This window comes from Exserohilum turcica (genome assembly GCF_000359705.1).
Source record: "Exserohilum turcica Et28A unplaced genomic scaffold SETTUscaffold_6, whole genome shotgun sequence".
NCBI classification, from domain to species: Eukaryota; Fungi; Ascomycota; class Dothideomycetes; order Pleosporales; family Pleosporaceae; genus Exserohilum; species Exserohilum turcicum.
Window position 1 is genome coordinate 1,349,267 of NW_007360277.1, and position 27,220 is coordinate 1,376,486.

A 27,220-nucleotide genomic window follows, 5' to 3' on the forward strand; every position below is an offset into this window, starting at 1 on the left:
TACGTAATAAGCCTGGCAGGAAGCCTCAATGGAGATGGACAGAGCAGACAGGCAAGCTAGTGCGTTCGTCCAAAGGCGGTATAGACTGGTGGAGATATCAGAGCTGCGTTCTGATCCCAAAGCTGATTCCTTTCGCCAAAGAGTGCCTCCAAGATAGGCCTCAGACCGTAGTTATGGAGGATAAGGCACCTGGGCACGCCCACCAGTATCAGAACGTTGTCTATAGTCTATCCAACGTCGAGAGACTACTTTGGCCTGGCAACTCTCCAGACTGTAACTGTATTGAGCCATGCTGGTTCTACATGAAGAGAGAGACTACAAAGAAAGGAGCTCCACAGTCAAGAACGGAGGCAACTAGAATCTGGCTAAATTGCTGGAGAGATCTCCCACAAGCTAAGATCCAAGCTTGGATTGAGCGTATTCTTATACATATTCCAAAGATAATTGAGCTACAAGGTGGTAATGAGTATATAGAGGGGAGAGATAGGCGTTGTGTAGGAGAGCGGCCAGATTTCGGCTAAATTATTCTTGGCAGGACAAAACTTTTGTGAGGCACCTCCGTAGCCTGCGTCCAGCTGCCCCGTTGTGCGCGTATGCGGGCGCCCGTGCCGCCGACCGCTTCATGGGTTCTCAGCGGCGCTGGCCAGGTAAGTAGGTAGGTAGGGTATGCAGGCTGAAAGATGCCCCGCTGCTTCCGGGCCGCCCGTTCTGGGATGCAGATCAGCGCGCAGCAAGGCAGGTTTTGTTTGCCTACTCTGGTTTGTTGTGGTTGTGGTGGTTGCTGATGCCGACGCGGTGTCAGGGGTTGTCAACTCGTTTCCGTGCCGTCGGTGGCAGGCTGGCCATGTTTGTTATCTCGGGTTACTGCTGTGAAGCAACCCCCACTCCAACTTTGCATATCAGTAGGGCTGGTGTTGTTGTTATATGGTAATCTTTCTTTGCCCTTTTTTTGGTGGTTTCTTCCCGCACTTGTTGGTAGTGCTACGGTCTCCACATAAGCACACGCTCAGGAACGAAGGCTGTGCTGGTATCACGCCACCGCGATATGGCCCGTCGTCGTGCTAACCCCGCTCGTAAGTACCTCTTTTTACTTCTACTCATTCTATACTAGATATTCTAGAAATCTAACCAAGCACTCCAAGCGACTCTTGCCGCGAATGAGGCAAAGCCTCCACCCAAGGACGCCCAGGATACCACACCAACATCCAAAGCTGGAACTTGGTTTCTCCAGTTTCCCCCTTTTGTGTACGACAGCAAGGCCGGCTTGCAGAGCAACTTCAACCGCCTGGCCGCAGATCGCAAGTGGGGGGCAAAACTCAAAGCAAAGCGCTGGGCGCAGTGTCAAGAGGAAGAATTTGACCACGCGTATGGAGGTGATGTGACAAAGTTGGAGTCATGGCAGAACCTGTGTCGCGAAGTGCATATCCTCAACCCACCGAACAGCATCAGACAATGCAAAAACGTAAGTACACGCGCCAAACTTGGAGATTTCAGGTTATTGAAGTAGGTTGTTGTAGGCTCTTGGTGCCCGGAATGTCTGGGTCAACCTGGTCAATTTGATTGATCATCGGAACATTGGTGTCGAGGTCATTCGCTTCAAGAATTACCATGCGTTCAGGCGGTATACCGAGGACGGTAGGGTGTTTCCAAAGAAGAGGGCAAAGGAGGAGGGCTTCATCAAAGCACTGCTGAGGAAGCTCTAATATGGCGGCGGCGGTGAGCTATTTCCATGTTTTAGGATGTTCTGATGTTTGATAGTTTCGGTATGTAATTGAAGAAGCTACCCAGAGAGTGGTTTGGTCGAGGTCCAAAGACTGCCACATAGATTGCTCGCACTTGAAAGGCTGCGTAAATGCCGCATCCAAGGTTCTCTCGATGATGACCACCAGTTCACCAAAATCGCTCACACTGTAATCGTCTGCAATATGACGATGAGGGTAGAGAAAGTTTTCGGAGCAGATTAGGCCAGGATCCAAGAGACGGAGCGGGATGTGATAGCTCTTGTTTCCCGTGTCAAGTTTCATCTCTGATAGCCTCTGCCAAGTCCGATTCCAAGGCTGTATCAAGCCCTCGGATGACGTTGAAGATCTGCAAGATATGCTAGCGACGTCGCGGAACATCTTCCTAGAGCAGTACAAAATATGCAAGCAGGCTGGTATCCTATATAAAAAGCAACGCGGAGAGAACCGGTGCTAGTACTGCCTTGATTGAGGCGGTAAGCGCTGACAAATGAGCTGCGCGATTTCCAAGTCCTGGGTGGCTACTTTCGGGTTTTGCGAATAAAGATGGCTTGGATGCCGTAGGGTGTAGTATGGCGGCTATACTCGATGTCCAGGCAAGCTGAGATCCATGCAAAGATCACGCAACGTGAGCAGTGGCGACGCCGTGTCTCCAAAGAAGGCATGTGAAGTAAGAACTAGTTAGCAGGATGAGTGGAGATCTTTCCCGCGAGAGCCGTAGCGCTCCTGTGCTTGGCAGTCTACCAAGTGATATTCTTCCCCGCTCTGTCCAACACAGCCTATCGTCGATCGATGGAAATCACTCAAAGCAGACGCCTCTCACCATGCGTCAGCTGGCAGTCCAGCACAAGGCAATGTCGCCCGAAGCACCCCTCCATTACCCGTCAAGCCCGCGTTGGGCTCCAAGATAATATCTAGGTGAGCTCTGCACGCCTCGACTGTGCGACGGCCACGATGCAGCAAGAAAACGAGTGCTTCAAGCTGGAAGACGGGCGCAAGCTCTCCTACGCAGTCTATGGCAGCCCCGTCCCGCCGAAAACCATCATCTATTTCCATGGCTACCCATCGTCGCGCTTCGAAGGCAAGCTGTGGCATTCGAGCTGCGCAACGCACAATGTCAGGCTCATTGCGCCTGATAGGCCAGGCAACGGCCTCTCCACTTTCCAACATAACCGGCGCATTCTCGACTTTCCGGCCGACATAGTCGCCCTGACCAAACACCTCAAAATACACCAGTTCTACATCCTGGGTGTTTCAGAAGGCGCGCCGTATGCGCTGGCGTGCGTAAAAGAGATTGCAAAAGAGAGGCTGTTGGGCGCAACCATAGTCAGTGGCCAGTATCCAATCAAGCTGGGCACGGCGGGCATGATGCTACCCTCGCGCATCGTCCTGTGGATAGCACCGCTGATGACGAACCTTACGGCTGCGCTATTTGATAAGAAGATGGGCAAGCCGAGTCGGGACCAGGACCCCAGGGTTTTCGAAGATATCCTGTCCAAAGAGGTGGAGCACTGGCACCCTGGTGATCAAGAGGCTATTAAATGTCCCACCGTTTGGCCGACCTTTGTAGCAATGACCAAGGAGTCGTTTCATCATGGTGCTGAGGGTGTAGGCTGGGACGCGAAGCTGAGCGGTAGTGACTGGGGCTTCGATCTTACACATGTACATGTTGGGCAAAGCGGCGTGCCGCTCACGCTATGGCATGGCGAGGAAGATAGAATTTCTCGAGTCTCCATGGCGCATCAGGCAGAACACCTCTTGCCAGGCTGTGCGCTCCGACTCAAACCGGGAGAAGGACATGTCAGTTTCATTGTCCGCGACGCTGATGACATCCTGGAGAATCTGGTAGGCCAGACCGAGAACGATGAGTACATTATGGTATATGATACTCAGGTGTACGTCTAAGCCATGGTTCGCTTCCACGTCTGGGTTTTCTTTTGTATCACATCACCCGAGGCACATGATTTTCGCAACTGAAGCAACCGTGGACCAGAACCCAGGGGTCTAATACTGTGCCTTGGTTTCTCTTTAAAGAGCTCCAATGGCGTCGCACGAATATCAGCTTTGCACATCGAGAACACTCTCAACATCCGATAGTAATATAATTCTTACTTCTTCAGTTGCTAAGGGACGACCACTTTGTGGTATACAAGCTCATTCTTTCCAAATCGAATTTTTGCATTTTTTTTTTCGAACCCCCATTTTACCTCAAGCTGTTATTGTACCCACACTGAGTATAAAAGGGTGTCGTGTCCTTGCCCTTCTTTCTTGCCCAAAGCACATCCACCCAACCTCGAGCGAAACAACAGTTGGCACATCTACCACATTCCGTACTTCGCAAACCCCAAGCCTAGTTTAAATCCCCAAATACCATGCGTTTCTTCGACGCCATCAGCATTGGCGCCATAGCCCTAGGCGCCAGTCTCTTCAGCACTCCCGTCCACAGCACAGCCATCAACATCCCCAATCCAAAAGACATCCCAAGCTTCGAACGCCCCCGCCCCGGTCCCACACGCTTCAGACCCGACAAGCCTCTTTTCACCAACATCGCAGGAACAAGAAAAATTGACCACAGAGTCTGTCCACCCACGAACGCACCCCAGCCGCGCTCTCCCGCCCCGCCGAACTTTTCAGATGGGCGGACCTTTCCAGATGGCTCAAGGCTCCCAGATGGCAGGCTCATACACGTTCTACCTCACATCAACTGCCGCGGCACAGGCGCAGTTTCGTACTGCGGGACCAAGCGTATCCGCGTTGTAATCCGAGAACTGTCAGGGCTGCTGCCCAAAGACCAGGCTCTAGACCCCATCGCGTGGCTGTTCTACCCCCAGCGAATCGAGTGGTCTCTTCGCGTGCTCAGCAAAATTATCAAGCCCTACGAGCAGACCTCCCCTCTCCACGCCATGGTGAAAGGGATGGCCACCGACCTCGAAGATAGCGATAGTCACGGCCCCAACGAGGACTTCTGGTATGCAGGCGCCGACGCCAACGACTACAACGACGCCGCCAACAACGACAACTTCAAGATCAACATCGACAACGACAACGGCGAAAACGACGACGCCTTCAACATGGAAGAACTGGAAATGTTAAACAAACTGCACCGCCACCACAAGCGCCACAACGGCTTCTCCCCTGAAGCCTACATGTCGTATATCCTCGACGAAGCCGAAGCCAAATACTCAGCCATGATGCCGAGCCAAGCCGGTACCCATATTGACACCAAACAAATCCACGCGTTCAAAAAAGCCATCATGGAGACTTTCACAGCGCACGTCCTCAAGGCCAATCAGGACACTTTTATGGCTGAGCCGGGCGTCGAGGCGAGGCACATCGTGGATCAGACGGCGCCTGCCAAGTTGGCTAATGCCACCGAGGCGTTGGCTCATGTGTTGAATGCAACGATTCATAGCAACGAGGGCCGTGATTAGAAGATGAGTGCTGAGTTCAAGCCCGTGATACTGCCTCGGGAGCAGGATGAGTGAGAAGTGCGGAGGTTGTGCACAGAGTTGGCGATTTGGCGTTACAAGATTGTTGTTGTCTTTTTTTTTCTTTCTTTTGAAACCTAGCGAGTCTTTGTTGGGGGGATGGGGGTAAGTAGCAGCGGTGCGGAAAATTGTGTGGTACTCGATATGTTTGATTCTGGGTATTTGGGTTTGAGTTGAGAAGGCTTATACATCTGACTTCTGTCCTTTTCATGTAGCCAATGACATACTTGACTAATCTTAATCTACGCTTTTTATTTTGTAAATTTAGAGTCTCATGCTGATATACAGACGTGACCAGTTGTTTCTCACAACTGCATGCACCGACCGGCAAAAGGCTATATGAAGAACACGGTAAAACAGGTGGATGAATCCTGAAAGCGTTAAACATTGTAGGCATACATACTCCAGTATTGAAATTAAGTTTCCTGGCTATAGTAGTAGCGCCGGTTGGAAAAATGGTGGTATCCGAAACAAAAAAAAATTAAATAGCGAATGAACAGAATGGTATCATGCGAAATATGTCCAAAAGGCAAGACCCCGCCATACACCAGCAACAGAAATGAAGGCCGCCCATTCTCATGCCCCGTCGCATTTACAACTTGCCAAAATTCCTCGTAATCATAACTACCACGCCCGCAACAACCTTGATTGAAATCTTGAGCACGAAGACCACCGTCTTGAACGCAAAGGTCAAGACAGCGATGACAGCCCTTGCTGCAAATGGCAGCTTACTTTCAGAATGCTTTGAATTTTTAGATTTCTTTGCTTTCTTTTCGGCTTTTGTTTCTTTGGCTTTTGTGTGCTTGTCCTGTCCATACCACTCCCCAAGCTCAATGTCCTTGTCGAAACTTCCATTTGCGCTCTCGCTTCGCGATGTTGTTGTACTCTTCAAGCTAGAAGTAAACTTTTTGAGTCCTTTGCTGGAAAGCGGAGATTTCGTTTTGCCTCCGCCGATGCCCTGGAAGCCCTCGACGAAGGAATCTTTGAACGCTTTCGCTGTGTCTTCCTTTTGGTGAGTGAGCGTGAAGCTGGGCGGTGGTGGCTCGAAATTATCCTGGCTTCTATTTCGAGATTTGCGACCGCGCGTCGATTCTGCGACTGCGACTGCGAGCAGCGCCGAAGTCACAACGTCGACAAGAAACGGGTTTCCGAAACGTGTCAGTGCCCCAAAGTTTAGAATGAGAGCATCGTTGGTGAAGTCCAGACGTGCCAGCATAGCGTCGTCTGCTGTGGCATCGGTGGTTGTAGGAAGCTGCCCCACGGACATCTCGGACGGTGTCATGGAAGTTGGACGATTTATGCCATCGAGCCGCGGTGGAGGCGGTAACGGTGAGAATGCGTTGGTGCGTGGCGTTGTTGGGGATAGAACATATGGGTTCAGGACTGTGATATAGGCTGGCTTTTTTGTGTTTTGTGGGGTCGTTGGCATGTTGTGTCCGTAAAAGGCCGTTATAGGCCTCGTAGAAGGTGTGTTGATGACGGAGCAATCGCCTTCGATGGATATGGGGAAATTACCAAGCATGGGGTGGTGTAGTTGATAAGAACCCTCTGACGGCATATGCTGGGCCCAAGGATTCGCCTGTTGTTGCGGGTTGTCCTTTGTCCACGCAAGAGCACAGCATTCACGCTGGGCACTGTTCGCTAGGACACTCTCTGCCAGTTGTTGAGCGGCGGGAGATTGGGCACCAGGGTCAGCCAAAGCAAGGTGAGAAGCGGAGGGGGAGTTGGCTGCAGCATCAAGTGCTTGAAGAGCAGCAAGCTTGGGGTATATGCTCGTGATGAAAACTGACTCATCTTGTTGGGCGGGGTTGAACAGTCCACTGTCAAGTGAGGGGGGTGCGATCAGGTCAAGCTGAGCGATAGGTAGAACTCGCGGCTGTGTAGGGTGATGTCTCTGAATCAGGAGCTCAGTCATAATACTAGGTATCTCGTGGTTGCCAGCCAGGTTGGACTGTGCAATGGAATAAAAGGGGAGAGATGGGGTTGTCCCAAACGTGATGGTAGGATTTGCCGCTGTTGCTCGATGCATTCTCAAGGTGTAAATCTGTACGCTGGGCTCCTCTTGACCATTCGTTGCTAACCACATATTGTCCAGGAGATTGGATGGAGTGAGGAAAGGCTTAGGTGGTGGAAGAGGTGCCAAGTTACTTGTGCGAACATTGCCGTGTGGGATATAAGTCTCAGACGAGTATGGGGACCGGCTGATTTGTGTCCGCGGGATCTGGGATGGAGATGGTTGCGTGGGCTGGTACGGTTGCCGCGCAAGAGGGACGGTGGGGTCGTAGACTGGGAACATTGATCGCATCGGTATCTCTTCTAGCGGCGACGCGCTTTGTGCTCTTGTAGCGGAGCTATTCGCTCGTACTAGAGTCTGGGCTTCGGAGAATGCAGGAGAGACTGCACGATTTGGGTCTGGGCTGGTTATGCCTTGGTGGTCGTTACTGTGGTCGTTCTGTGCTAAGGGTATTGGTGAAACGGTACGGGTGTCTGGTTGACGATAGAAACTTTCTTGACGGTCCAACTGTGGTGAAGGGGCTCTCGCGGCTTGGGAGTTGGGTAGATGTGCCTGGGGTGGAGCCGCGACGGCTGGTTGAGGCGCCATTGGGTCGAAGGGAGATGCTGGCACCGAGTTGACGTGTACGAGGAGCTCGTGCAAGTCACCTGCAGGCTTGGTAGTTTTTGCACTATCTGTTGCTGAGGGTTCTCCAGACCAGGTCTTTGCAAGAGGAGGTGGCCTGTTGTTTGGGCTTGGCTGTCGTGGAGCACGAGGCGGGGGGAAGAGTTGTAGTACTGGTCCTGCCATGGTGAATGTCCAGCACTCTACTTTTTAACAAAGCAAAACTGCCCGAAATAGCCAACGGGACAGAACGAAACAGATGTTAGCTGTGTAGCGAGAATGAACAAAACACAGTAACGGCCGGAGTACGAGCAGACGCCTCGGGTAATCTGGGGCCAACGACTATAAGACAAGACATGGTGCAGCGCCCATGGAGCCCGCAGAACAGCTGTGTGGACGCATCAAGGGCAATAGCGGTAGACGGTCAATTCCCATGCAGAAAGCCACCCCATGCAGCGAGGTGGTTGTCAGGCGGGCCCAATCAAGACGTGTCTAAGGCTCGGCGCTACTTGTCAGTTGATGAGCGGCGGTTATATTTTGGGTGGTTGGCTGATTGTTGCTGCTAAGCGCCAACACTTCCTGCTCGCTACGACCCCTACCACATTAGCTTGAGATCTTACGATAGGTGCATGCCGCCATGATTGGTTGTTGCTGTGTGCCCGCCCTGCGTGTGGGTGGCATAATGCAGGTGACGAGTAGCCAGTCCGGCGGCCCGCTGCAAGTCGGGGGCATCTATTTCGAGCCCTCAGAGTGCCTCGCAACGGCATTTTGGCTGTCCTCTGCCGCATGCGGAGGGCCATGCGTGCTGTCCTGTTTACTTTTTGGATGCGTCAGAGTCTCGAGGAAAGTTGCCCGGCACAAGCAGACCCGCATGCAGATCCTCAACGCGAGCTGCATGTATATACATGTGCACGTAGTACTGGGGACTGTGGGAAGCCTTCATTGCGGGGGGAAGGCGGGCGAGGCCTGTGCATCATCAAAGAGCACGTAACCGCCCCTAGCACGCGGGCACATTGAGCCAAGACACAGCGCCAGAGCTTGTCGCGAAAGCCCGCAGACGGTAACTGGGTGTATTCCAAGACCAGTGAAAGCCAAATGGCGGAGTCGGCCACTCAGCGCACGCAGCGCTTGGCTTCCGGGCAATGGTGGCGGCCTTTGCACATTGCCGTCGACAAACGGATTGGGCGGTTTGCAGCTGCGATCATCCAAGACATTTAATCTCCAGGTCCGATGAAAGTCCGGCCATCTCTGATCTTCTCTGGTCAGTAATAGGTCGGGCAATATGAAGTGTATGAGTAAGTGAGGATATCGGGCGTCAGGCCAGCGGCGAGGGCGGAAGGTGGAGGGCGGAGCAGGCAGCAGGCAGCAGGACGCTTGGCCTTATCGATAACCTTAACGTGCAAGCGAAAAAAAGTTGGGCCTTCGTCATCGCTCACGACAGCAAAGAAAAGCCACAGCCACAGTCACGATGCCGTCAGAATTAGAAGAGGTGAGCAACACTGGTTCGGGCTTGCGAATATAGCAATGTTAATGCTGACAGTCCTGGTCTAGCTTGTCGAGTTCCTGCACCATGGCAACACGCAGATCAGACAGACTGGTCAGAGCAGCCCCTCCATCCCGCCCTCACACGCCGCTCACACTATGCAGCGGCCGAACATCTTGTCGGATACTCGCAAAACAACCCCGCCCTTTGGAAGCGCAATCAGCTAGAGCCCATCAAGGACCTTAAGCTGCTGGTCAAAGACTATGCGCCCATTGCAAAGAATGCCCTAACTATCCTCATCAACGTCTCGGCAGACGCAGAGGTCCAGAACACGCTTGCAAGGGACAATGACTTTCTCGAGACACTGTTATCGCGGATAACCGTATGTCAGTTCTTCAGTCATGGGCTATGAATACCAGCCACTGACCTGTGGTAGAACCCCAAAGAGCCAAATGCCAATGAAATTGCAATGCTACTTGCCAACATGGCCAAGGATGACTCCTTGCAACGGGTGCTGGAACTGAAGCGCGATATCCCAAAGGAGCTTTCCAAGTCTGCATGGGCAATGGACCAGCTCATGGACTGCTTTGTCAAGGGCGCACAAGGCGCATACAACAAGAACGCAGACTTCGACTACCTCTCGTACTTCTTTGCCGACCTGGCCAAGTTTCCCAGAGGGCGCGAGTACCTCACCACACCCCAAGAGCACGACGACAACGTTATCCCCATTACCAAGATCCAAGTTTTTACCGATCACGCATCACACATTCGACGTCTCGGTGTAGCTTCGACAATCAAGAATGTCGCATTCCACGTCCCAGCGCACCCGGTCCTACTCTCGAATCTACCCTCCGACCCCAATCTCCCACCGCCTTCAATAGGCGCGAATCTCCTACCCTACATCCTTCTCCCACTCATGGGTCCAGAAGAATATGCAGATGAGGATACAGAGGGCATGCTTGACGAATTACAGCTCCTCGAGCCCGACAAGGAGCGCGAACAGGATTTTGAGATCATAAAGACACACCTAGAGACGCTGCTACTACTGAGTACTACCAAAGAAAGCAGGGAAGTCTTGAGGCGGGTCAAGGTATACCCCATTGTCAGGGAATGTCACTTGCACGTCGAAGACGAGGGAGTGCGAGAAGCATGCGACCGTGTGGTGCAGATCATCATGCGCAAAGAGGAGGGCGAAGAGGAGGAAATACCAGACATGGCGAATGCTGGCGGTAGTGGGAAAATGATTGCAATGGGGAATGAGGAAGAAGATGAAGACGAGAAAATCGTTGACATCATCTAGGCAGACTACGACAGAAGATGTAGAATACCACCGGGGCAGCCATGTTCTCGCCCATCACGTCTGCATCTACACAGTATCCACACGCACATTAGCGTACCCCATCTGATTGGCGGCGATACCGGTCATTGTCGTGACGCTCCTCACAGTCTCGGCTCCTCAGATACGAGTCCATTCCCGAATAGCGCGAGACCCGAGCATCCCGTCACCGACTATACATGCCGATGCCTTAGTAATTGCTGTTTCCCTTTCATTTAGCCCGTCGCTTTATCCCGAGATTTCTTTTAACATTCTCCGCGTTCTTTTTTCCCCCAGTCTACTATCGCCTTCGTTACTCTCTCTGATTGGATCAGCATCTGCTAAGCAAAGAAAAAAAAGGACCGACAGTGACTATGGGCACGAACACGAGCTCAACGGGTGAGCCGCCAAGAGAGCAACAACAGCAGTGCGGGGCGAGCGAAACGGCGTCATCGACCAATAAGCATGGCGCTGATCCTACAACTACCACCACATCGAGTTCAACGTCTGGCCTTGGTGTAGCGAGCGGATCAGAACAAGACGCCTATGAAGATGACGATGGCAAACGCAAAATATCACGTTGGAGAAGAATCTGGCAAATCCTTACCTGGACACCGCCAAACTGCCGTTGGGACCCGGATAAGCCACCCCAGTTTTCCATGAGTAGTACGTCGCGTCTACGTAATCCTTGTTTTTCCGAGAAATGGTCTTTTTTTCCTTTTTTTTGCTAGGTTGAAGAAAGACGCGAAAATGACTGTTGTTCGTCATCTAACAACTACGCAGTGAACGTCCTCTTTGCCTTTGCCGCTGGCTTCACAGTCGCAAATCTCTACTACAACCATCCTATCCTCAACCTTCTCGCCAAAGACTTCAACGTCCGCTATGAGCAGGTGTCACAGATCCCGACTGTCATGCAGGCCGGATATGCAGCCGGTCTGTTGTTCTTGTGTCCGTTGGGCGATCTGCTGCCTAGGCGACCGTTTGTCTGTGGATTGGTAGCGTTCACAGCAACGTTGTGGTACGTACTTTTTTCTGCTTTCTTTTTGCGCTCCTCATCTTGAAGCACGACAAATGTCAGGCAGTGCGTGTGCAAGAAATATGCATATATGTGCTAACGAAGGGAATATCTAGGATAGTATTATGCCTCACAAGCGATCTCGGGACCTTCACAGCAGTATCCTTCATCGTAGCCATTACAACTGTAACCCCTCAACTCATGCTCCCTCTTGTTGGGGATCTCGCGCCGCCATCGCGCCGTGCGGCAGCCCTCTCGATCGTCGTATCAGGCCTAATGTTAGGCGTGCTCGTCGCGCGCGTCCTATCTGGTACCATTTCCAACTACACGTCATGGCGCGCAGTCTACTGGATGGCGCTCGCGCTGCAATACACAATCTTCGTGTTACTCTGGCTCTTCATGCCAGATTACCCAGCCACCAACACGGGCATGAATTATTTCCGGACGCTCTTCGACATCGTCAAGATGCTTGGCCGGCACCCCGTGCTCGTCCAAGCTTGTCTCGCCGGCTTACTGACTAGCGCACCATTTACCTCGTTCTGGACTACACTTACCTTTCTGCTCGCTGGCCCGCCGTACGGGTACTCGTCGCTTACAATTGGGTTGTTTGGGCTTATCGGTATAGCCGGCATGTTGATATCGCCCATCTACGCCCGCACCGTCACCGACCGCTTTGTCCCGCACTTTTCCGTCTTTGCGGGCTTGTCATGCTCGCTCATTGGCGTGTGCTTGGGCACCTACATTGGAACGATTACCGTTGCGGGCCCCGTACTCCAGGCGCTGCTTATGGACTTTGGCAACCAGACGGCGCAGATTGCGAATCGCTCTGCGATTTACAGTGTAGAGCCCAAGCGCCGAAATGGCGTTAACACCGCTTTCATGGTGGCGACATTTTGTGGGCAGCTGATTGGTACCGCGGCGGGCAACCATGTTTATGCCGCAACAGGTTGGATTGGTAGTGGAAGTGTGAGTGTGGGGTTTGTGAGCTGCGCCATTTGTGTGATGATAGCTAAAGGTCCCTGGGAAGATGGCTGGGTGGGCTGGAGTGGCGGATGGAGCATGAGGAAGAAGGATAAGGATAGTGCCGATGGGAAGACGAAGGACAAGCCTATGCATGGACCAAGGGAACAAGTGGAGAGACAGGAAGGTACGAATGAGAAGGTGCTGAACGAGATTGCTGCGGAAGAAGGAAGAGCAAGTCCATTGGGGCAAGAAATCGGGGCCAAGGACGAAGAAATTCAATTGGCGAGCAAAGACACATCCAGATAGCATATCTGAGACAAGTATTTTTCAAACGTTGGATATTCATATGTGCTCTTTCCAAGTACTCCAGTCTGCGAGCTCGCCAATTCCTTCGTCTAGTGCGCATTCTAATTATCTTACAAACTTAAAAATTTCCCTTGTGCATCATGACCATAGTGCAAGCTTCCCTACGTGGGCTTTGGCGCATTCCCCGCGTTCATAAACGCGCTAATATGTTCTTCAGTGGGCATCTTTTCCAGCGGCGTGAGCCAACTCTTTGCTTTGTCAAAGCTCGAGACAGCCTTGACAAGCTTGATAAACAGTTGTGTATTGGACTTGTCAACACGACCCTTGAACTTCACAATGAGGTTCTGGATATTCATGCCTTGAGGTGGCAGAGATTCGTAAATCTCTCTTGCAGAGGGTAGCGGAGGCCTGGACGGGCCTGCGGACGGGCTGCCAGCACGGCTGCCGTTTGCAGCAGGACTCCCAGCGCGACTAGCGCCGGGTGTGCCAGCAGGCGATCCACCAAGCAAGATGCGGTTCTTCTCTTTCTTTTCCTTCTTGCGCTTCTTGCCGGCGTCAGTCATCTCGCTGTCACTACCAGAACCTGCGCCCTTGAGATTTCCAAGAGTGGATTTCCGAGATCCGTCGGCCATCTTATCGTGGTGCTTCTTCTTGTGCTTCTTACGCGACGATTCGTTACCACTAGCTTCTGAAAGGTTGGGTGAGCCAGGCCGCTTCTTGGCCTTGGATTCTCCGGGCTTGTTGCCCGAAGGGGTGTTGGAGCCCTTTGTGGATGCACCAGACGGGGCATTGCCAGCTTCCGGGGCTTTGCCATTCTGCTCGGCGGCTTTCTTCTCTGCCTCTTCTTTTGCTTGCTGTCGCTCCGTCTCCGAGTCGGTGTCTGATTCGCTCTCAGTGAGGTAGGGATTCTCAGGGTCGCTATCGAGATAGTCATATTGCTTCTCGCGCTTGGCTAGCGTCTTTCGCGTGATCTTCTCCATAGCTCTCGTTTCCTCTGCGATCCTACGCTCCTCTTCCTCCTTTTGCGCTATCAGTTGCTCGTCGGGCCGATCCCAAAGGGCAGCTTGCAATTGGTCGCGCTTCAGCTTCTCCGCCGCCTCCTTGACGTCTTGCTCCTCACCCTCGAAAAGACCATTGAGGCCTTCTTCGTCGTCAGCAAAGTCTTCCTCAAGGTTGAAATCGATGTCGTCGGCATCCGCTTCGCGCTTGACGAACCCAATTGTATCGTCATCAAAACGCTCTCGCTTGATCCGGCCCTCGTCGTCTGCACCACCGCCCACTCGCGTGCGCACTCCGCTGAACTGCCTTGCTGCATCCTCTTCCTTGACGCGCTGCGCTTGTCGCTTCTCAAGCTCGGCAAAGAACCTGGGTCCGCCGCTCTCGACCTTGGCCAAAATCTTGTCCACATCGTCGCTGCCTGCCTTGATCTTGCCCTTGACATTGAATCTGTACCAGCGCTCCATGGGTGCCATTTGTATGGCAGTGCTCGGATCGCCAGGTCGCGTAGCTGAGAGCATGACGTGCGTCTCTGAGAGCTCCGACTCGTAGGTGCCTACCCATGTCTGCTTGTTCTCGTAGTCTTCCAAATGCCAAGGCAGTGTCTCTTCGTAACGCAGCAGCTGGCGCTTCTTTGCTTCGGGGGTATCGTCGGGCCGGTACTTCTGCTCCGTTTTCTTTTGGAAGGCAGGAGGCTTCTTCAAGCCAGTAGGCGCTATCTTGGCCTGGTTCTCCTCGCGCACCTTGCGGCGCTCTTCCTTTTGCTGCTCGATGCGCTCACGCTCCTTGATTTCCTCCAGGTCTTCCTTTGTGTCTTCTTCTTCATAGTGGGATCCAATGCCGCTGGGAGGCGCGCGAGGATCTCTGCGGTGGAGCTTGATGGGCGGAGTGAACTGCTTCTCATCCGTGATATCGACATGACTCTTGCTCTGCAGGCGCATAACGTGGTGTCGCAGCTCTTTCAGGTCCTTGCGGCTCACGATGAGCGGGAAGACGCTGGCGCCCTGGTCGAGATACTCCTGTCGCAGCGCGTCCTTGGACCGCGTACCATCGAGGTCCGGCCCGGCCGGGGGCTTCTTTGCCTCGTTCATCTGCGACAAAGACACCATGGGCTTTGTTATATTCTGCAATGGGCGACGGGGTTTGCGCAGGACATCGGCCTGGGGGCGCGGGCGGCGGCGACGGACGGGCATCTGCTGCGGTGGTGCCTGTGGCTGCGGGCCATTGGGGGCGACGGGCGCTGCGGGCGCCGCAGGTGGCTGGCTCCCATTCATGTTGCCGTTCATTATCAGATGTGGCGGTTAGGATGAAGACAAGAATGGCGGCAGCAAGTGGGCAGATAAGGACGGGCTGGAGACGAAGTTGCCTTTGTCCCAAGGAGCATCGTGGTTCAAGGCCGAACCGCAGTTGGAACGTCACAGCTCCACGCTAGTCGCCTTAGCGCGCCAAGCCCAGCATCGCTCACTGAGGCCCTCCCCTGCCCTGCCCTGCCCTGCCGCCGTCCCCAACACATGATACCTTCACCCTCACCATCAATCGCGCCGAACAATTTGCGCGCGCTTCGACCAACAGAGGCATATCCCGAACCATCTTTCCCTCAGCCTATAGAAACTCGCGCAAGAAAAACGCCAAATATCCTATTGGCTCTAGGCACCCACGTAACCAGGGCACAGCTGTCACGAGAGTTTCCCCTGGAACGTAATTCCAAGCTGTCGTCAAAAATTCACAAGCGGGCGCCAGTCTGTTATATATTGCGTTGCTCTTAAACCTTCACAAGAACACCATCATTCCTTTTAGACCACATCTCGAGGAACTCCCGAGCTTTGAACCGAAAAAAAAACCTGTCGTGGCCAGCACAGGCTCGAAGAGCGACTACGTCGTTTCTTTGGTATCGTACAACGTCCGCGCTAACTCAGCAAAATGGATCAGGGGAATGCGTCACAGTCCGTTGGACTGGAGGCCCAGTTACGCAACATGATACTTGGCAATGTGAGTATGGCTGCTGAAAACGCCAATCAAGATATCCCGTCTACACATCGTGGTCGAGGACGAGGCCGAGGGCGGGGTCGCGGGCGGGGGCGCGGGAGCTTCTCCAGCGGCGCAGATGGTAACTACCATAATCACTTTGCCCCATTTCGAGATCAGGATCAAGAAGACGAGTGGCGCGCACTCACCTCAGGGTACGCATCCTCACCCAGGGGAGGTGGACGAGGCCATCATCCAGGCCAACGGCATCAGTCGCAGAATGGCCTGCATCCAAACAGCCAATCGCATGTGTCAAAGCCATTTAGATCACCTCATCAGCAATGGAACCCGAATTCACAACAACCACAGCAACGCCTACCTATGAACCATTATCCTGAGAACATCCAGGCCCAAATCGAACTTCTGGACGAGATTGTGGCAGAAGAGCTCCCCGATATTTACATGTCCATGCCCGAATTGAGTTCCAAGGAGTCGTTCAAGCGGAAATTGCAAATGATCATGAATGAAGCACTCAGCAGAGAGTACTCCGGAGACATTGCAAGCATCTCTTTGGTTGGTTTTGGTAGTTCAGCCTCGGGCTTTGGGATGGCTGGCTCAGATATGGATCTCGCAGTGGTACCAAACTGGAAGGATCCCTCAAAAGCCAATGACAATACCATTGATCGTTGTATCCCTCGTATATTAGAGCGAGCAGCGCTTGATGCCAGGTTTGGTGGTCGACTCCTCACACGGACTCGTGTACCGATTTTGAAGATCTGTCAGCATCCGACAGAGACCCTATACCGGGCTCTCTGCGAGGAACGACAGAAATGGGATCAACTGCCTGAAGAAGAGAAGTACCCCTCAGGCCTAGCAGATGACAGCCAGCAAAAAGATTCAGCGAAGACGGGGTCTCCCAAGATCCCATCTTCCTTGGTAGCTGCGAAACCAGATGAGGCTTCCAGTGACGGAGCTGATTCTAAGAAATCTCAGCAGCCTCGCTCCGACAAGCGTTGGATGCGAGAAAGAGCATCCGGCCCTCTGGACTTTCCCAAGACCGGCTGCGGTATCCAATGCGACATTAACTTCGGAAACCCGCTTGGCATTCACAATACGCAGATGCTCCGTTGCTACTCTTTGACTGATCCCCGCGTACGACCTATGGTTCTCTTTGTCAAGGCCTGGGCTAAACGCCGCAAAATCAACAGTGCCTATTCTGGTACCCTTTCATCGTATGGATGGGTGCTTATGGTACTGCACTACCTTGTCAACATCGCAACGCCACCAGTATGCCCAAATCTTCAACATGCCGTACCCTTGCCCACCGATAGAGACACTCTGGAACAATATTGCAAGGACACAATGGTCGATGGCTACGCGGTCCGTTTCTGGCGCAACGAGCAGGAAATCACGCAAGCTGCAAAGGAAGGCCGTCTGACGAAGAATAAGGAAACAGTTGGTGCGTTGCTACGCGGATTTTTCCAGTACTATGCCGCTTTGTCTGGTGGAACCTACCCGAGACCTCCCCAGTTCCACTGGGTCAACGACGTTGTGTCGCTGCGCAGGCCAGGTGGCATAGTTTCGAAGCAGAGCAAGGGGTGGATCAGCGCAACAACGAAGATTACGGCCGACAAAAAGGTGACGAATCGCTATCTCTTCGCTATAGAAGATCCTTTTGAGACTGATCACAACGTCGCAAGAACGGTGAACCACCGCGGCATAGTCGCCATCCGAGATGAGTTCCGCCGGGCATGGAGGATACTGCGGGTGGTTGGGACGGATGCAGAGCTTGAAGACGACATTTTCGACGAGGTTGCGGAAACAGCGCCCCCACAGTCTGAGTCGCAACCAGGAGGGGCTTCAACAGGCACTGGATAGTGTCTAGATGTGGAGAATTGAGATGGTCAACAGATGATATTGTAAGAACGAATGTATTCGGAAGGCTACAGACACTTCTTAGTGTCTCGGGCGTTTATATTGGTATACTATTGGCAGGACGCAGAGGCATCACAAATCTAAGTTAGACATGTCCAGTCTGCAGATAGGATTGATGGCACGATGCCGGTTTTATGTATTTACATTTTGTGATCGGACCCAAGATGATCAATTTCAACATGTCACAAACCGAACATTCACGCAGTGCAACATCAAGACACACGAATGTCGTCCCGCGTCTAATGTGAGATCACATTCCTACCAAACAAGGCATTCAACCATCTATCATACTTAGCTAGACGAATAAACAAGATTTGGAAAAGCATTTGCCACGCACCTAGTGGGAAGGCTCGTCATAAGCGAGCACGTCAACACCGTCCGGCTTCGTTTGGACAGGCAGATCGGTGCCGGGAACCCCAGCGAAAATGCCAGGTTGCTCTTTCTGTGGTCCCAGGCCGGTGAGTTCAACAACAGGACTATTGCCCGAGGGCGTAAAAGTAACTGTTTTACCACCAGGTGGCACCGGTGTCGAGTCGTCACGCTTTGCAGGCAGATCGGTACCAGAAAATTCAGCGATCATGTCAGGGTTCTCCCTCTCCGGTCCTAAGCCAGCGATGTCAACGAGCGGGCCATCGTCAGAGGGCGTAAAAGTAACTATTTCACCCCCAGGTGGCACCGGTGTCGAGTCGTCACGCTTTGCAGGCAGATCGGTACCAGAAAATTCAGCGATCATGTCAGGGTTCTCCCTCTCCGGTCCTAAGCCAGCGATGTCAACGAGCGGGCCATCGTTAGAGGGCGTAAAAGTAACTGTTTCACCCCCGGGTGGCACCGGTGTCGAGTCGTCACGCTTTGCAGGCAGTTCGATGTCGGCAGCGCGTTTTTCGATGGGAACTGCGTACGCCAGGGCGCAGACGGAAAGGCCGAGAACGGATGTTAGCTTCATTGTGGTAGTGGTGTTGTTAGGTATAAACGGATCGGTATGGAAAGGAGTGGGTAGCGGGTGAAACTGTTGGGTGTAGAGTAGATCTTGTACTGAGAAAGCGGAGTGGACTGTTTCTGGACTCTATAATCATGACACTGCGGCCCGTTATATATCAAACACTCTGCAAGAGCTGCCTCGTTGTAACAGCTCGCCCTGGAGCAGGGGTACCGAAGACGAAGCTATGACAAGTAAGCGCTAGAATGCAGTGAATCTGATTCATGGTGGATGTGTTGTTTAGCCCCTCCTTGTGACAGAGCGTGTCATGTCTCCCGCTCTCGTTCACTTTTCTCTCATTCTCTCCTGTGAACTCATCTGAGATAGCACCCCTTGGTGCCACCTAGTCTAGTAACATGTTGCATCCCCCACGGTAGGCTGGAAAGCGACGATTTACCTGGAGTCAATATCAAAAGTCACAAGCAATATTATATAAGCAATGTTATCATTTACCATAATTCCCTGAATGTGGAAGCGCATAATGTTATAGCTCCAACAAGGTTCTGGTAAAAATGGTTCGTGAGATTATAGCGCTTGTTACATAAGAATGTAATGAATGTAATATCGTATTCAAACAGCCACACTCCTAGAAAAAAAAGGAGTCTGTTATGAGATGCTATGATTTTCCGGAGAGACCTTGGTATTATAGCTCATTGATAGCTGGGTATAATAGCTGACTTAGACTGTCTTGTACATTGTGCATACTTGCAACGCCATGTATCACGGGAGTTATGCAAGTTATGCAAGCAATGTAGTTTCAGCTAGTGCATTCTAGTAAAATAAACACTTCTAATCTCCTTACGCTCAATACCCTTTTATCCATTCCGTCTATCCAATTTCCCTTCACCCGCTGCTATCTAACACCAGCTCCATGCTTTACAGATTACCCTTCCCATGCACACCGCCATCCATGCTTCATGCCCACGCTTCATCCAACTATGACTCACGCACGCTTTCAATGTGATCCGAGCCTGTATCCTACGGCGCCCAAAGCACAAGCCGCGCTATCACGCAACGGTAACGGGTCTCTCACGGAACTGGGAAAGCCGAAGATAGAGAACAACTTACCAGCACGCGCACACCCGCTGAAACGGCTCAGTCGGCATTTCTGCTTTTCTCTTGTTCCGACTCTTCCGGTTCCGTGAGAGCGGGTGTATCCAATCCGCTGGATATCAGCAGCCACCACATCAGCCATTTAAGCGATGTTTTATTGCAACCGTGGCGACTAGAATGCGGAGCCAGGAAATCTAAGTGGAGGAAAATATATGTACGCCTTTTTTTTCACCATATATAAGTATTCCTGCTTTCTTTCTAAAAAAAAATGCAAGCGGAGAGCTACATGTGCATGTCAGCAACATTACTTTTGAGGAAACTTTGATGCGTGTAAGTCAGACGTATAGTATTATTATTATTATTATTATTCTAGTTTAACGTCCTTTTTCAGCCCGAAGGGCTATATAAGACGTGTAGGGTTTTTAGGCCTACAAGTATCTAAGTAGGTTGTTTCTAGCTACGATATTTAGGAGGGGTTTTAACTAGATAAAGGTGAGGCTCGTAGCCTATTAGTTAGTGGGTAGGGGGTGGGATAGGGTGGAGGAGGTGTATGGCTACCTGTTACAGGTATTACTCCTTGTTTTCTGTGTTTCCTTTGTACCAGGCTTGTGTTCCAACCTTTGTTTCTTGAATAAAGGTAATAGTTGCTTCTATACCCTCTTTTGTTTAAAAGAGGATAGGTAGTGATAGATCGCCTTCGCAGGCTTCTCTTAGTCCTTTCCTTTCCTCTCTATATAGATTACATCTAAATAGAATATGAGGTAGGTGTAACGGGCTAGGTAGCCCGCTACAGTACAGATAGCGGTGGCTATCTTATGTATCAACTACGCAACGATATCAGCAGCTCTGAGATCTTGTGCCAGCCTTTTTGGCGCGGTGGGCGCGTTGTAGTTGCGTGCGCAGTCTAATAGGACTCGACCCGTTACATCTACTACGCTAGTGATGCAGGCAAGGTATAATTGTCTAAAGGCTCTAGGTGATAGGCCTTTATTGCTATTTGCTAGTCTGCTTAGCCGAGTAAAGGCTTAGTTTGCCTGTTAATTTCTAATAAAGCAGTGATCCTTGAACTTAAGGGCTTTGTTAAAGTAGATGCCTAGCCATCTAATTTGCTGTTTTAGTTGAAAGGTCTCCTAGGTGGGTAGTGTGAGAGAATCTTTATCCTTTTTTAATCTAGTCTAATTTACTAGTTTAGTCTTTGAGCTGTCGAATTTAATTGCTAGCTCCTCTGCTAGGTTAAAGAGTTTTTAGGTCTCTTTTTCTAGTAATTTAACGTTTTTCTTAATAGATATTGTAGATACTAATATCTGTAGGTCGTCTATATAGGAAGAGGAGTAGATATTTCTATTTGTTGTAATTAACTAAAATAGTGGTTTTGTGTAGATTAAAAATAGGATTAGAGAAGCGGGGCTGCCTTAGGGCGTACTAGTGTTTACTGTAAGAGGTGTCAGATAAGCGGCAGAATCCGGGTGCGGACTCGAGCACCAGGATTCTGTGATCCTAGCCAATCAGAGTCAAGCGCCAAGCCCACCCTAGGTAGGGCCGATACATGAGACACAACTGATACCACTGGTGTCGCAGCGACAGCGCTCATAAGGCGGCGCTCCTGCGCGCCGCTGGCGAGGACAGAACAATCAATACAATCAATTTCTCCCATCAATTATCGCAGCTATTCATCACAGTGACTTAAGTCTATCCTTGATTAGAAAACACCTCACAGTCTAACAAGAGGCTACGCCTAAAGTGTGTGTGTGATCGAGTATATCTATACGACTACCTAGACTTCAAGAAGCTTGAAGTCTTGTTACTGCCTTTTTGGCTATGGATGGCGTAAGTAGTCGTACGCTCGGCCCGTTGGGCCCGCCCATTACATTTACCTCCTGTAGGTCTTCTACTTGGCCATCAAAGGATAGCTCTAGTAGTCTGTTTTCTAGGAAGGATTTAGTCCAGGATAGCAGGCAGCAGGGAAGTCCTTGATCCTTTATATTTTCTAGTAGCTTGTTTTTAGCCACGTGATTAAAGGCTCCTTTTATGTCTAGAAATATAGTTGTAGTAGTCCTATGCTTCTTTTTCTACTACTGTATATTATTGTAGAATAGGAGAGCGGCGTTAATTGCTAATTTCTTTAATCTCCCGCCTAACTAGGTAGGGTGGAGTAAGTCTGTTGTTTCTGCTAGTGCTCCTAAATGTCTTGCAAATAGTCTTTCTAGTACTTTCCTTAGGCAGCTTAAGAGTGAGATAACTCTATATGCCTTTGGGATAGAGTAGTCTAGCTTTCTAGGTTTCTTTAGAATAACTCCTTTAGCTTTTCTCTAGCACTTTAGTTGGTAGCCAAAATTAAATAGAGCTGAATATATCTTAAAGAGTAATTCTAGTTGTGCCTAATAGACTTTTTAGACTATATCCTGGCTAATTAAATCTAGTCCTAGCGAGGTAGCTTTTACGCTTACGCAGGCGAATTCGAGCTCTTCTTTTGTTAAAGCTAGCCACTCCTATCTACTATCTCCTTTGTAGGTATTTAGTAGTGGGGCTGGAGTAGATGGTGGTGGGGGGAAGAGATCTTCTCTAAAGGCTTGGCATTTTTCTCTAAAGGTCTCCTTGCCTTTTGTCAGACTGTGAGGGGTTTCTGATCAAGGACTGTTTTTGGGTCACTGTGATAAAAGACTGTGATAAACTTAAGTATAGAAACTGAGTGTATTGAGTTGTTGTGTGTTCTGTCGTCTGTAGGGGCGCGAGGGCGCGCCCCTTATAAGAGCTATCGCTATTGCTTTTTGTATTAGGTAGGCCGCTAAGTATCAGCCTCGCCTAGGGTTAGGTCTTGGCGATCAGCCCTGACTGGTTGGGATCACAGAATCCTGGTGCTCGAGTCCGCACCCGGATTCTGCCACTTATCTGACACCTTTAATAGCAGGTATCCTTATAGATAGGTTGTCTTTTGTGTAGGCCATAGCTTTAAATATCTCTTTTGGCGTCTCCTTTTCTAGGAAGGTTTCCTAGTGGTTAAGCTTTGCTTTTTTAATAGCTTTTAGATAACGTGGTTCATAAGCGAGTCGGCCACCCAAGCGAGTCGGCCACTTTGTACCGGCGCGTCGACGTTAACACTATAACGCGTTATGTCTCAACCACACAATTATTTGTTAATCTATTCTAAATCTAATCTTTAACTTGCTCTTTTTAACGTCCAATCGCAACGTGTTTAAAGCTAAAGACGTGCTGCTTCTATCTATAACGTGCCTCAAACTACTCTCTAAGACTGACGCGCTAGAAAGCGCTTTTGACGCGACTACAAACCAAATTCAAAGCGCCTAAATAAGCTAGAAGAGGAGGCTATTGTTAGGCGTATTCTTGAAGAGTCTACGCGAGGATTTGCCCCTATAAAGGCTAAGGTTCAAGCAATAGCTAATAAACTGTTAGAGGAGCGTGGTGGCAACCCTGTTAGCAAGAACTAGGTTAACAACTTTGTTAAGCGGACTCCTGAGCTCCGTACGCGCTATGTAGAGCCGTCCCTATGATCACTAGCGAGCCGCCTGCGAGGATCTAGTGGCTATCCAGCGCTAGTTTGACTTAGTCTAGGCGACAAAGCAGAAGTAGGGTATTGTAGACGATAATATCTACAACTTTAACAAAACTAGCTTTATAATAGGCAAGATTTTATTATAGTTAGTTATTATAGGCTTAGAAGGATATAGGAAAAAGAAACAAGTACAGCTAGGCAACTGTGAGTAGGTTACTGTGATCTAAGGCGTGGGCGCGTTGGGTTGCCAAATACCACCCTTTGTTGTCTTTGCGGGCAAGGTGCTTATCAACGTCTAGTTTAAGGATTTGCTTGCTAACTAGGTTCTTAAAATTAGTCCTAATAGCTAGACGAATAATTAGCTTAGTCTTGCCTAGTTAGAGCACTTTAATACCTATACAAAGAGGCATACTGTAGGTAGGTATCAACTGCTTATTATTAACGGCCATAAGAGCCACTGCTCCATCGATTTTCAAGATCTTTGCAAGGAGAAGAATATTATTCTTCTCTGCATGCCTCCACACTCGTCTCACCTATTGCAGCCCCTTGACGTCGCCTGCTTCTCGCTGTTAAAGCGTAAGTATGGCGACGCTGTTTCAGGCTTAGCACGCAACCGCACCCACTATATTAGCAAGGAAACCTTCCTACCAGCCTTTAAGGCTGCTTTTGAGCAGTCTATCACAAAGGAGAATATCCAAGCTGGCTTTAGAGGCGCTAGACTAGTCCCACACGACCCACAGGCTGTGCTATCTAAGCTTGATATAGTGGTGCAGACGCCAGTACAATCACCGCGACAGGCAGCCGCCTGGGAGGCGCAGACACCACGCAACGCGCGCGAGGTTAAGGCTTAAAGTACTCTTATTTAACAGAGAGTAAGAAACCGCCCTAGGTCTTCTGCAAATTCTCTTAACGAGAAGGTTGTGCAGCTAAGTAAAGAGGCTTAGCAAATAGCATATGAGATAACGCTTATGAGGGAGGAAGTAGCTGCTCTTCGAGAGGCTCTAGACACAGCAAATAAGCGTAAGAACCGCAAGCGGCGATACGTACGGACAGAAGAGACTCTTACTATAGGCAAAGTATAAGAAGTATTAGCTAAACAGGCGGGTAGCAGTCGTGGTGATGGTGAGAGTGCGTCGAAGAGGGTGCGAGGAGAGCGGCGGTGCGGGCGTTGCAAGCAGACTAGACACAACGCTTGTACCTGCGCAGTTAAGATAGATAGTGCAAGTGATAGTAGCGATTCTAACAATTAATTTAGTATATTGCAATAGTTTATTAACTATAATAAAAGACTGTGATAACGTGTTGAAGTTGACGCGACGGTACAAAGTGGCCGACTCGCTTGGGTGGCCGACTCGCTTATGAACCACGTTATCTGTATTTTGCAATAAGATACTCTTTTTTCTACTAGTTAATTTGGCTGTTGTCCTCTCTACTAGCTTCTCTTTTTAGGGCTCGAAAAGCTCTGTTTTGATCCAACTTTAGGTTATCTAGCTCACTAGTCCACTAAGGTTTTGGCTTTGGTTTCTAGTTAACTAGTGGGGTGGATTCTTTTAGAGCTGTTTGTACTACTGTTGTAATATCTTCTTCTAGTTTCTCTAGTTTCTCTAGTTTCTCTAGTTTCTCTACTAGGGAGTTATCCTGACCTAATAGGATCTTTCTTGATAAATAGCTAGAGGTGTGGGGTAGGTCTAGTAGTTGTGCCTCTAGCTGTTGGTTGTTGACTTCTTTATTAAGTGTACTATTGAAGATGTCCTAGTTTGTCTTTTTAATATTAAATCTCTTTAGCTGGCTAGGTAGCTGGCCTAGGCTTTCGATACTAAAAAGGATTGCGTGGTGGTCTGATCTAACCCCTGGTATAGTTTGCCAGTCCTGGATTTTGGCAGCTATATTATTGGTTGCAAACGTAAGATCTAGTACGCTTTCTTGCCTTATATTTACTTGAAAGAAGGTGCCAGTCCCTAGAGTATTTAGTAGAGAAAGGTTTTAGTTGTCTACCCACTCTACTAGATCCTCTGCTTCTTAGTTTAGTGTTACACGGGGGTCGGCTATACTTCTCTGGTCTCGGTCCGGGTTAGGGCGAGCAGACTAAAGCGGTAGTCCGTGAGATTATTTGCGAAGTGCTATGTGGAAAAGAGTTATAGGATTTAACTAAAAGAATAAACAATCAATTCTACGGAGTAGAATAACTAGTATTAATCTGTGTAAGAGATGAACTATTGATGAGAGTTGACCACAACGAGTGTAATAATGAAATTCAACACATTCTTATACCCATTGCCTCTGGTCCTGCCATCTCCTCCATCTCCCCTATGCGAGATGGCACAGATGGCGCTGCCATCTGATTCCTTGCTGCCATCTGAGATGGCCAGCCTTGGCGAGATGGCACATCACGTGACCCTAAGCCCCGCGATGATCATAGCCTTCTGACGTGGACGTCCATAGGCTCCCTGCCTCCCATCCGTTGTCAAGGAGAGAATCCTTCTTGTTACCTTGTAACATTTAGGTTTTTATCCTATAGGCTCCATCTAGGGTGGTGGGTGTTAAAGTCCCCTAGTATAATTGAGGAGGGTTCTAGAGTCTCTTCAAGTAGGCGCCTTTAGATTATTGTTTTGTTAAGCCCTTCTTTTAGGCTTTTTTTGTTATAAATGTTATATATATAGATCTTAGTTAAAGGGGAGAGTATTGTAATAGCTTGTAAATCGTTGTCGTCGCTAATATATAGGTTAACCTCTGCATCTAGGTCTTTTCTAATATAGAAGAGCGTTCTTACAAAAAACACCAACGTCAAGTTTTCTAGAATAGGTGTAATTTTTGTTAAATATATACAAATCCCTTACAAGAAACTAATTACAGCAAGTTTTAAGACGTGCAGCGGACGCGCTGTAGAGCTATAAGCTATAAGAGCAGATAGTTGAGACACGTCTCACACTCAAAACAAAAACACAACACACACCAACTTTTAAGCAGAAATCTTTCATCAAAACTCGTCAATTTTCTATCAGATATAGGGGTAACACGTCGCGAGAAACCGATTTACGCCACCTCTAATGTGTGCAGCCCTCTCGTTGAGGTGCTAGAGGGGGTATTGTCAGTATTCTTGCGACGTGTTCGAAATGCGAAAATCTTCGAGAACGCACAGACCGCCCCGATGACTAATAGGGAGACTACCAAACGAAACCAAAAACAATTAAAAACACCAAATAAAACAACAAAAATCAAAAATCATATATCTAAACGCCGAGACAGCCTGATCCCGCTGTGGCACCATATCCAACCGCTAGGACAGTCTTTGCCTACTGTGGCACAAAATTCAAAAACGCTATAACAGTTTTCTGGTCTGTAATAGCAAAATAAGTCGAAACGCCGAGACAGTCTTCGCCTACTGTGGCACCAAATCCAAACGCTGATACAGAGACTGGTTACCTCTGTAGAAGCACCAAGTCGAAACGCCAAGACAGCTGCTACTCGCTGGGCACTAAGTCGAAACAAGAGAGTTACTCACTAAAACTTGAGATGAAGACTCATTAAAAATGAACGAGAGAGTTACTCATTAAAACTACCTAAGTCGAAACTTTTTCTTTTATCCCTAAAAGAGCCCGCTGGAGGATTGCTTTGCTTTCTAACATCTCTTTCTGTTATCAAAATGCTCTTTAGCACTAGGCGTCTAGTAAGCGATAGCTATCGCTTACCTAGACAAAGGCCGAAGCACCACAGACACACTTCAAGCACAAACTCGTATTTGTAAATAAATCTAGTTAGAACGGCCTCGGCCAAAGTCTTACATAGCCTCGAGCTCACTAGACTCTAATGGAACAATAATAATAATAAAACAAAAACACACAGACCACTCTGCTTAGT

At 49.8% G+C, this 27,220-nt stretch overlaps 10 protein-coding genes across 10 annotated transcripts in view; 7 read left to right on the forward strand and 3 right to left on the reverse strand.

Annotated features, from left to right (window-relative positions):
- Positions 1 to 482, forward strand: part of SETTUDRAFT_56772 (uncharacterized protein) — a gene marked incomplete at both ends in the record, with an annotated part of 1,171 nt that extends 689 nt beyond the window's left edge. The window contains one exon of the mRNA XM_008031329.1: positions 12 to 482. Within this exon, the coding sequence (XP_008029520.1) occupies positions 12 to 482 (471 nt within the window). The remainder of the gene's footprint in view (positions 1 to 11) is intronic.
- Positions 483 to 1,045: 563 nt separating this feature from the next.
- On the forward strand, positions 1,046 to 1,703 carry SETTUDRAFT_156468 (uncharacterized protein; the record flags this gene model as incomplete). The annotated part of the gene is made up of 3 exons (XM_008031614.1): positions 1,046 to 1,073; positions 1,143 to 1,462; positions 1,518 to 1,703. The coding sequence occupies 3 exons, from the start codon at positions 1,046 to 1,048 to the stop codon at positions 1,701 to 1,703; spliced, it is 534 nt and encodes a 177-aa protein (XP_008029805.1).
- Positions 1,704 to 2,693: 990 nt separating this feature from the next.
- Positions 2,694 to 3,644, forward strand: SETTUDRAFT_43626 (uncharacterized protein; the record flags this gene model as incomplete). Its single annotated transcript, XM_008031314.1, has 1 exon — positions 2,694 to 3,644. The coding sequence occupies one exon, from the start codon at positions 2,694 to 2,696 to the stop codon at positions 3,642 to 3,644; it is 951 nt and encodes a 316-aa protein (XP_008029505.1).
- Positions 3,645 to 4,111: 467 nt separating this feature from the next.
- On the forward strand, positions 4,112 to 5,170 carry SETTUDRAFT_34325 (uncharacterized protein; the record flags this gene model as incomplete). Its single annotated transcript, XM_008031278.1, has 1 exon — positions 4,112 to 5,170. One exon carries the CDS (start codon positions 4,112 to 4,114, stop codon positions 5,168 to 5,170), a length of 1,059 nt encoding a protein of 352 aa, XP_008029469.1.
- A 507-nt stretch (positions 5,171 to 5,677) lies between these two features.
- SETTUDRAFT_141046 (uncharacterized protein) lies at positions 5,678 to 7,829 on the reverse strand (the record flags this gene model as incomplete). Its single annotated transcript, XM_008031615.1, has 2 exons — positions 5,678 to 7,654; positions 7,709 to 7,829. 2 exons carry the CDS (start codon positions 7,827 to 7,829, stop codon positions 5,820 to 5,822), a joined length of 1,956 nt encoding a protein of 651 aa, XP_008029806.1. The 3' UTR covers positions 5,678 to 5,819.
- A 1,291-nt stretch (positions 7,830 to 9,120) lies between these two features.
- SETTUDRAFT_165189 (uncharacterized protein) lies at positions 9,121 to 10,640 on the forward strand. Its single transcript, XM_008031616.1, has 4 exons — positions 9,121 to 9,333; positions 9,396 to 9,441; positions 9,492 to 9,709; positions 9,764 to 10,640. The coding sequence occupies exons 1-4, from the start codon at positions 9,313 to 9,315 to the stop codon at positions 10,625 to 10,627; spliced, it is 1,149 nt and encodes a 382-aa protein (XP_008029807.1). The 5' UTR covers positions 9,121 to 9,312; the 3' UTR covers positions 10,628 to 10,640.
- A 913-nt stretch (positions 10,641 to 11,553) lies between these two features.
- SETTUDRAFT_96560 (uncharacterized protein) lies at positions 11,554 to 12,926 on the forward strand (the record flags this gene model as incomplete). Its single annotated transcript, XM_008031617.1, has 2 exons — positions 11,554 to 11,660; positions 11,774 to 12,926. The coding sequence occupies 2 exons, from the start codon at positions 11,554 to 11,556 to the stop codon at positions 12,924 to 12,926; spliced, it is 1,260 nt and encodes a 419-aa protein (XP_008029808.1).
- A 37-nt stretch (positions 12,927 to 12,963) lies between these two features.
- On the reverse strand, positions 12,964 to 15,278 carry SETTUDRAFT_165190 (uncharacterized protein). The gene has a single exon (XM_008031618.1). It carries the CDS (start codon positions 15,206 to 15,208, stop codon positions 13,088 to 13,090), a length of 2,121 nt encoding a protein of 706 aa, XP_008029809.1. The 5' UTR covers positions 15,209 to 15,278; the 3' UTR covers positions 12,964 to 13,087.
- A 990-nt stretch (positions 15,279 to 16,268) lies between these two features.
- SETTUDRAFT_141060 (uncharacterized protein) lies at positions 16,269 to 17,765 on the forward strand (the record flags this gene model as incomplete). Its single annotated transcript, XM_008031619.1, has 1 exon — positions 16,269 to 17,765. One exon carries the CDS (start codon positions 16,269 to 16,271, stop codon positions 17,763 to 17,765), a length of 1,497 nt encoding a protein of 498 aa, XP_008029810.1.
- Positions 17,766 to 18,159: 394 nt separating this feature from the next.
- On the reverse strand, positions 18,160 to 18,765 carry SETTUDRAFT_34331 (uncharacterized protein; the record flags this gene model as incomplete). The annotated part of the gene is made up of 1 exon (XM_008031279.1): positions 18,160 to 18,765. The coding sequence occupies one exon, from the start codon at positions 18,763 to 18,765 to the stop codon at positions 18,160 to 18,162; it is 606 nt and encodes a 201-aa protein (XP_008029470.1).
- Positions 18,766 to 27,220: the final 8,455 nt, after the last annotated feature.